Genomic DNA, 9,101 nt, shown 5'->3' with positions numbered 1-9,101 from the left:
AAGTCTAAACCCTCAAGCGGTGTCAGAAAGTGAGTTCTGGCTGAAAGATCCTCACTTCACTACAAACACCTCAATTAATTGCTCAATTTCACCCACAAAACTTTGATGAGCCATTTAATATGACCGCATACCTTGAGAAAAGCTCTAGCTCCAGTTGTCTGCATGTTGCCACTTGGTTTGATATTGTTCAATGACATTCCGATTTTAAGACTGGCTTAAGTGTCCAAATACTTTCTGGAGCCACAGTATATAGACATTTCACAGCACAGCAGAACAATCAGCACTGAGCAGATAAACCAGACTAGTGATGCTCCACTGGCACAGACAGATAGCAAAGAGCGATGGAGCCAAGAGAGAGAGAGACAGAGACAGAGACAGACAGAGAGAGAGAGAGAGAGAGAGAGAGAGAGAGAGAGAGGGAGAGAGAGAGAGAGAGAGAGAGAGAGAGAGAGAGAGAGAGAGAGAGAGAGAGAGAGAGAGAGAGAGAGAGAGAGAGAGAGAGAGAGAGAGAGAGAGAGAGAGAGAGAGAGATTTGTGCTCTAATAATATCCTCCACTGACAGATTAGAGATAGAGAGACTCCGAGGGTTAAATAAAGGAGCACATCTCTATTCTGTTATCAATAATCAGTCTGAGGACGACACCATACAAACCCGCACTGTAGGTAAGATCAGATGCTTCTGATGATGGGGAATCTGATAATCATTTTGCATATTTACTAATAGACTAAATGTAAACTTCTTTAGTTATCCATTAATTTTAAATCTCTTGTTGTTTGTTGAATACATTTCTATATTTAACTTGTATACAATTGTATTGTCTTGTTAATAGTTGTATTAATAATAAATGTATTTTATATATATATATATATACATTTTATCAATGTTTCTCATCCTGACCTTCTCGCAATTTTAAGAATTAGCCTATAAACATAATTTGACACTCTAATCTAATGCATCATAATAACTGTACAATAAGAGAACAGATATTAAAGTTACAAAATTATATTTTATGATATATATATATACATACATTTAATAGCTTTAATATCCATGTATATTAAATATAATATAATATAATATAATATAATATAATATAATATAATATAATATAATATAATATAATATAATATAATATAATATAATATAATATAATATAATATAATATAATTCTTTGCTTTATTTGACCTCCCTGCTTATCTTTATAGACTCACATTACTTGCAACCTCATGGATTTATTTTTTTCCAAAAGAAAACAATCACCCCTAGCCAAATGCTTTAACCATTTAGGAAAGGACAGGTCCAAATTTTTGTCTTTGTGTTAGTCCAGCTAAGAAAGTAGCAGGGTCACTCATGGCTTTGTTTGGGGGTGTTTAAGTCACTGGCAGAGACATACAGAATAATGCGAGTAGGTCAGAGGAGGACATGATGTGGCCATGATGTATTCCTGAATTCATTCAGTGGGAATTCAGTGGGAGTACTGGATTAAATTCAATGTATCAAATTCATCTAACATTGGTTTTGCTTTCTTTTAGAGCTCAGATGCCAAGATGCCTGAACAAGGGTGAGTGTGTATCTCTAATGTGTTCACACCAAGAACGATAACTATAATGGTAACTAGCATCCACACCAGCAATGATAATGTTCTGTTTATTCGAGTTTCTTGCTCCAGCTCTTTTCAGCAGAATAGATTCTGAATGGCTATCATTGTTTTTATCGTAGCCTACATGAGCTGGGAAAAATTTGTTCTGAGAGTGATTACAACTATGTATGTTCTCTGTGCCTTTATTGTTATAGTTGTGGTATGGACTCTGCTATTCTTTTATATTAGAACGATTTTTAGATCTATATATTTACTGTTATCGTTACAGTAGTTACCACTCTTGGTGTGAACGGGCCTTTATACCAACAATAATCTCTACAGTGGTCTAATAAAATTTCACCCTACCAATGTACATTTTATGCTGTATTTTCAGGCAAGAGGTAAGTTATGCATTATTTTCTCTAATTAATTACTAAAACTATCTGTAATACCTGTACTGTGTTATAACTTTCATATCTGTGCCCCAGAGAAAGTCCAAGATCTCAGCCTCAAGAAAGGTTATGCTAAAGGTTGGTTTGTAACACACATAACACACAAGTTTGTAACACACATACAGTACATTCGAAACATCCATAAACATAAATTCAACATCCATAGCACAAACAGTGCGGAATGAGTTTAGACTTAGGCAGTTCTTAAATGTAAATTTTAGGTTCTCAAACTTTTTGGTCACACCCCATTTTAAAGCTTCTGCCGTCCACTGAAGCAGCTTTTCTGGCTGGGACTGTAATGATGATATGATCAATAAGTAATGACAACTTATGTTTTTATATTGCTCATCAAAATAAGTTGAGCAATTTTCAACTTTTTTTATAAGTTATACAAGAATCAACCATTTTTAAAGTCAATATAATTTAATTTAAGTTGAAATGACTTAAACATCTAAGTTGATTGTACTTAAAACTTTAGGGCAGCAACTTTTTTTTATAGTGCCTTGATTAGACAGTGCAAAGTCAATAACACACCACTAGGTGGCAGGCATATGTCTGAACCAAGATAATGTTTGCCAAAACTCAGTGCCCTTAAAGCACACTAAATACACACCATATCTAATTACACTTTGGATCGGTAGTTGAGGCTAAGTATATCCCAGACAGCAACATGGTGTCGGCCCAGATTCGGCCCACATCTGGTACGTGTGGATTCAATGAGTACCGGATCTGGACCGACACTGCTGTCTGGGATCTCATCATTAATCATGTTCATGATCTCATATGCCCCGAAATCGTGCAATGTCAAGGAAAACTTTTCTGTGTAAGTTAAACTAATTAGATATCCCATATAACTTGGTAGTAAAAATGTAAAGTGTTCCACCTTTTATTGGTGCAGAGATGAGTATGTGAATGCTGTTTTGCAAAACACTTGCTTTTAATCACTTTATTAGAAGCACCACGATAACTAAATTGTGTCATCTGTTACAAAAGGACTACTGAGCAGACATTTAGATGTTTATTTTATGCAAATAAACTTCAAAGTATCAAAAATCAAAATGTTTTAATAAAGCTCTTTAAAACTATACTTGCACTTTTACAACACTATAAGTGTGTCCCATCAGGTAATTAAAAGTTCTACACACACTTACGGTCTTCACGTCCACTTAAACACTTGGGCCAAATACAGGAAATACGTTGTGAAAGTAGACTTGCAAGAGTGGGTATTGTGACAGGTGCATTAACATTTACTTGTGTGTGTTCAGAGTTTGATGGTGGCCAAAGCCAAGGAGGAGCTGGAACAGGAGGCGCTGGATAAAGAGGAAGAGAAGCAGAGGTATCTGACGGAGAAAGCTTCTCCTCTGCAGATGCAGGGCATGTCGTTCGCTGAGCTTCAGGTAACCTCATGGCATAATTCTACATGAAGTCCACCTCCAAACTTCCAGTTTAGCTCATTTGGTGCCATACAAAAATCCTCACGACTTAAAATCGAATGGTACAATCACTGCTGCTCACGCCACCCCACCCTGCTATATTTGCATGTTAGCTTACGTAAGGCTAATGCAAATGTCCAGCCCAATGCCTGTCTATCTTAATTTGACTAATTGCAATGTAAACAGCCATCCAAGCCAAACACTATCATTATTATTAGATGTCTGAGTAAAACGATAAGTATGAATTTGCCATATTATATTTCGTTTCTCATAATAAAATCCTTTTTGGATAAGCTTTATTTTGTTAGTCTGTGTAATATTATACGCATTCACTTCAAATAGGATTCCTGAAACTCAATTAACATTTCTGTCTCTTTTAGGAACTCTGTCAAGAGCTTCATGGTAAGATTGATGTGGTGGATGAGGAGCGCTATGATATTGAGGCCAAAGTCTTACTGAATAAGCGTGAGGTATGACAACCCTCATAATCCATAGTTTAATAACCAGTTGGACAATGTCATAATGTGCTTTCTTCATGCGGTCTATTTGGAGGTTTCTAATATTAGTATGCAGCTCTGAGCATTTGGGATTGTGATTTTACATTGGCAAAGACCGGTTCACACCAAAAACTATAATTATAAAGATAGCAATAACGATATTAGCGTCCAATCCATTGAATGGTAACATTATTTTATTCTAAGCGTGCACTGGCATTCTGTCATCTGCCACTTTAAATGCTCGAGCTTGTTAAAGCAGGAGGGATTCTGATTGGCTGTCAATGTTTTTATCTTTCATCTGTTGGAAAAAAATCGTTCTGAAAGTGATTCCAACTATATTGTTTATCTATGTGGTTATCGTTATAGCTGCGGTGTGGCGCTATTCTTTAATATTAGAAAGATTTTTAGAACTAAATCTTTATTGTTATCTTTATAATTAACGTCCTTAGTGTGAACGGGCCTAAAGGGAGCACACTAACTGAAATGGAACCTAATTCCGTAAATATACTGCAAATGTGTGTCATACAGAGTTACTCATGAGAATCAACTCCAAATTGATGCATGTTTGAAATTAGCATGTCGTCAAGCTAATAACAAGGCACTATAATCAGCTTAAAAACTCAAAGTAGACACAAATGCTGGTTAAAACAGTACTTTTGTAGAATTTTGTTCATAATTGACATTTCTTTTGCTTCGTTTGCTAACTTAAATGGATTTGTTCTTCATAGCAGTGCATTATGGGATGACTTATCCACAACGAATAGCCTACATGCACTGCATCCAAAATTGCATATACTGTCTGAGTAGGTACTACATTTGATTACGAATTTACTTTGTGACTGTCAAAAAGTGTGTTCTATGTAGTATGACTGTGTGTAGTACGAATGTAATCCAGACATACAACGTTTGCCATATTGCGTCACTTCACTGCCATTCACAAATCCTCTCCCGCGGCCTCATGGGATAGTAAAGTGTCAATATCAGATGCTCACTTCAGACCCAGACAGCAACATAGTGTCGGCCCAGATCCGGCCACATCTGGTACGTGTTGAATCAACATGTACCAGATGTGGCCCGGATCTGGGCCGACACTATGTTGCTGTCTGGGGAATCTCTGAAAGAAGTAGGTCATCTGGGTACTTTTTGCCTTCTGTTTTATAAATTCGGACATACTACTATATATAGTAGGGAAGTAGGTATATTTGGACACAGGGGCGCAGTACTACCTCTGACACTGACCTAAAAAAGGCCTAGTTATAGTAATGATTATTCAAAAGTATATTATGCCTGTGCGCTCACAAAAGAATACAAACACGCGGAGCATGAGTGTCCGAATCCCGACACAGAACCGAAGCCAAACTAGACCGGAGTGCCGGGATCCAAACACCACGCCCCGCACATGAAACAAGGCACATAGACAAGTGAGTGCAAACAAAGATGAGACAAAATAGGAGGGTCAGAGCTCTGTCACAAAACCAAGAAATGAACTAGACAAGTGACAGAACCCTGACACCAGGAGAATGCTATCTATGCAGGGAGCTCACTAGCTTTTGGAACAAGGCCTTAGTTGATCTCTATGCTAGATATCTCATAAGTAGGCTAATCAAATGACCGTCCGTCCTCTAGATCAAAGACCTGAACATAAAGGTTCTGGACCTGAGGGGGAAGTTCAAGCGGCCCACCCTGAGGAGGGTGAGGGTTTCTGCAGATGCCATCCTCCGATCTCTCCTAGGCTCAAAGCACAAGGTCTCAATGGACCTACGAGCCAACCTCAAATCTGTGAAAAAAGAGGATACTGAGAAGGTACAATGTCATCTGAACACATAAACGAAGTTACATGACCAATTCAAGCAATGCTTACATAGTCAAATGGGTACATAGGTGCAAATGCCTGCAGATGAAACCATATAAAACAAAACTAGACAAGTAGGAAAATCTTGGAATGTTCCATGTAAGATAATGACAGTAAACTGTTAATCCCTCAAGGTTACACCAGTGAAAGGCTTAAAAACATTACTAACCTTCTCACCTTACTCCCTAAACTTGTGGATCAAGCAATAGGCAATGGTCCACATGCAGATATGAAAAGAGACAATGCACCCTGACTATTCAGAGCTTAACAGAGCTCAGACAAGAAGGATGACATCACCTCAGCAGCTGTTGGAAAGGCAGAGGCTCATGGGATGTGAGTCAGAGGGGTAAAAGGCAACGTTTTTGGATACCAAACAGTGACAATGTTAATTATTTTCAGTGTTTGTCTTGACTATAATAGAGATTAGGTGTTGGATGACAGACACGAGAGTGGACAACAGAAGAATGGTACGCTAGAAGAAAAGCTTTTTGTGTAGATGCGTAGCTGAATTCATTGCAAATAAAATACTGTATTGTGTTTCAGATAGATGAAACACAACATACTGATACCGAAGAGACCAAGCCCTTAAGAGTAGATAAACCAGCAGATTAAAGGGACGTTGTGGGTTATTTTCAATTTAATGTCTTTGGATCATGCTGTCGATTAGCTAGTGATGGACAGTCCATCTGGTACACGTAGAATCCAAGTGTACCAGATGTGGGCCGGCTAAATTACAATTTTAACAATCCTTACTGTGAGATCCTTGAAGCTTGGTTTTATCACATGAAGTTACTAATGACGAATTTTCAATATGGCTACTTTTGAATGCCTGTCAATGGAGATCTAGAACTAGAACGTAGAACTAGATAGTGTAGTTACAACATCTACCAGCAGGGGCTAGTGGCTTTGATAACCAGCTTAACCTCAAGTCTTTGAACGTAACCTATTTTTCCTTTGAAATTCCTATTTTCCTTTTTTCATTCAAGTGAAATCACCCAAAGTGGCTGAACCAAATTCATTATATTGGCATTCAATAGAACATCAATAGTTTGTTGACCACACAAACTTGTTTAATCATCACTTTGTAATATAAACACTGCTGTATCTTTCTGCAGAAGAGGCCAGTTGAGGACAGTGACTGGAGGAAGAACGTCGAGGCCATGTCTGGTATGGAGGGAAGAAAGAAAATGTTTGATGCAGCAAAAGGCCCCACCCAGTGAAACCTTAGTGAAGTTGACATGAAAGATCATGCAACTTTTGTTTGCCAATAAAAGGTTAGGTTTAGAGTTGCATACTAAACATAGCATTTATGTACTAGATATACTTTAATAGTCTGGTTTCATTTTAGGTGTCATTAAACTGACAATTAAAATGACAATTGCACTTCATTGCAACTGCTCTGCATTGGTGCAAATGATTGTGCAACTTTCATGTGGCCAATAAGTAAATAATTACTTGCTTAGTTTATCTTTTATTATGTCAATATTCAGTTATGAGAAAGAGTCAGTGTAAGGTGTACCAATGTATTACGAGAATAAACAAAGTGAAACATTTGTCGATGTCCAAGACTCATTATACATGTGTAGTCTTACCAAAACTTTTCCAGACTCTGTTTGACATGTTTTTCTAATAATCTGGCTACAAATTTACTGTTTACAAAAACTCTAACCCTGACTTGCAATGGTGAAATTGAACTTATGAAATAAAAATAAATTAAAGTTTATCTGATTAATAAGTTCTAACAACATATGTGACACTGCACCACAAAACCAGTCACAATGGTCCATTTTGTGAAATTGAGATTTATAAAGCTGAATAAATAAGCTTTCCATTGATGTATGGTTTGTTAGGATAGGACGATATTTGGCCGAGATACAACAATTTGAAAATCTGGAATCTGAGGGTGCAAAAAAATCGAAACATTGAGAAAAACGCCTTTAAATTTGTCCTTTTATGTTCGCGATTGTGCTGCATTCACTCACAAAAATAAATGTTTTATATATTTACGGTAGGACATTTACTAAATATCTTCATGGAACATGATCTTTACTTAATATCCTAATGATTTTTGGCATAAAAGAAAAATCGATAATTTTGACCCATGTATTGTACAATGTACCCGTGCGACTTTTGACTGCATGGTTTTGTGATCCAAGGTCACATATGTTTTTGTATTGCTTTATCTCATCAAAATAAGATTAAAGGCCCACTGAAGTGCCTTGGAATTCACAGCTTTGTATGATGCGTTGACATAATTTCCACTGAAACAGGAAGCTAAGGCGGGACATATTGAATGGCTCCTCCCCCTTTTCAAATAGCAAGCGAATCCAAGATGATACGTTGGATTCAATAGTAGAGGTGTGAATAGCCATTTCATTCTTAACCAACGTACAGTTGGAAAACGGAATAAAACTTGAACGTTTGAGCAACTGAACACACATCTCCAACCCATATTGCTCTGTGACACTTATATCATATATGATACTAAAAAACTTCCATTTTGATTTCAGGGGGCCTTCACGGTTCAACTATTTTTTTTAAGTCAGTTTAATGTCATTAAAGTTGAAACGACTTAAATATCCAAGTTGACTGTACTTGAAAATTTAAGGCAGCAACTTTTTTTTACAGTGTTGTAAATTAACTTGCAAGAAAGTGCATAACATAAGTGCGATAACTTCTTTTTGCATGCTATGCCAATAAAATGCCTGAAAAATTAATCAGATGTGCTGTGTTTCTTTGTTTAGTCTAATTTAATGCAAATGTTTAAATTGCCATTGAATGCGCAGGGACCATGCAGAGCTGATGAGATAAGGAGTTTGTGTAGGAAGTAAAGCGTTAACTGTGGAGACTGTCATCTGAAGACAGTGGACTCCAACCCTTATTTGCATAGTGGATATCGCTGTCTCTTCCCTGTGTTAGCATTAGGTGGAGTGTTCAGGCCACTTGTGCTTGATGTAGTTATTTAACTTTTAACTGTTGAAGTACATTGTGACGTTCCTTAAGTGGAATGTTTTTTTTCTTCTCTCTGCTTGCATGAGTGAATATAGAGGCAATTGTTAGTGAAACAATATAGCGGAAACATGTCACCAGATTTGTCATTCCAGCGAAGTCGCCTTTTATTTCCTTTATGACCAAACCCTTTTTATACTGGATAGTCTACTATGGCTTTCATATTGCCCTGGTCAAAGTACAGCAGATCTACTTGTCTCTTGTAGGTGTGGCACAGGGAATAAAGCAAACCCCTCCAGCCCTGGAGTATCAATGCTTTCTGAACTGCAGAGTAAATT

General features: G+C 37.2%; 1 protein-coding gene across 3 annotated transcripts; it reads left to right on the top strand.

The window, feature by feature from the left end:
• The first annotated feature begins 381 nt into the window (after positions 1 to 381).
• Positions 382 to 8,522, top strand: tnni1a (troponin I type 1a (skeletal, slow)). Of its 3 annotated transcripts, none has more exons than XM_084099418.1 (8): positions 569 to 663; positions 1,534 to 1,562; positions 1,870 to 1,981; positions 2,069 to 2,110; positions 3,298 to 3,429; positions 3,846 to 3,935; positions 5,589 to 5,765; positions 6,930 to 8,516. In XM_084099418.1, the coding sequence occupies exons 3-8, from the start codon at positions 1,949 to 1,951 to the stop codon at positions 7,032 to 7,034; spliced, it is 579 nt and encodes a 192-aa protein (XP_083955544.1). In that variant the 5' UTR covers positions 569 to 663; positions 1,534 to 1,562; positions 1,870 to 1,948; the 3' UTR covers positions 7,035 to 8,516. The 3 variants fall into 3 exon arrangements, with proteins under 3 accessions (XP_083955545.1, XP_083955544.1, XP_083955546.1); XM_084099420.1 differs by lacking the exon at positions 1,870 to 1,981 and adding an exon at positions 4,691 to 4,765 and having other exon boundaries at positions 618 to 663; positions 1,534 to 1,570; positions 3,846 to 3,867; positions 6,930 to 7,367; XM_084099419.1 differs by lacking the exon at positions 1,870 to 1,981 and having other exon boundaries at positions 382 to 663; positions 1,534 to 1,570; positions 6,930 to 8,522.
• The last annotated feature ends 579 nt before the right edge of the window (positions 8,523 to 9,101 follow it).

The sequence above is a fragment of the Abramis brama genome (genome assembly GCF_963993115.1).
Source record: "Abramis brama genome assembly, chromosome: 22".
Classification (NCBI taxonomy): Eukaryota; Metazoa; Chordata; class Actinopteri; order Cypriniformes; family Leuciscidae; genus Abramis; species Abramis brama.
Note: the sequence above shows the minus strand (reverse complement) of the source record. Positions and strands in the feature narration are given on the sequence as shown.

Excerpts from the sequence above, each read along its gene's own strand:
- tnni1a (XM_084099418.1), top strand. The coding sequence starts at position 1,949 with ATGTACATTTTATGCTGTATTTTCAGGCAAGAG. Across the intron at positions 3,430-3,845 it reads TGTCGTTCGCTGAGCTTCAG|GAACTCTGTCAAGAGCTTCA; the intron begins GTAACCTCATGG and ends TGTCTCTTTTAG. Across the intron at positions 3,936-5,588 it reads TCTTACTGAATAAGCGTGAG|ATCAAAGACCTGAACATAAA; the intron begins GTATGACAACCC and ends TCCGTCCTCTAG.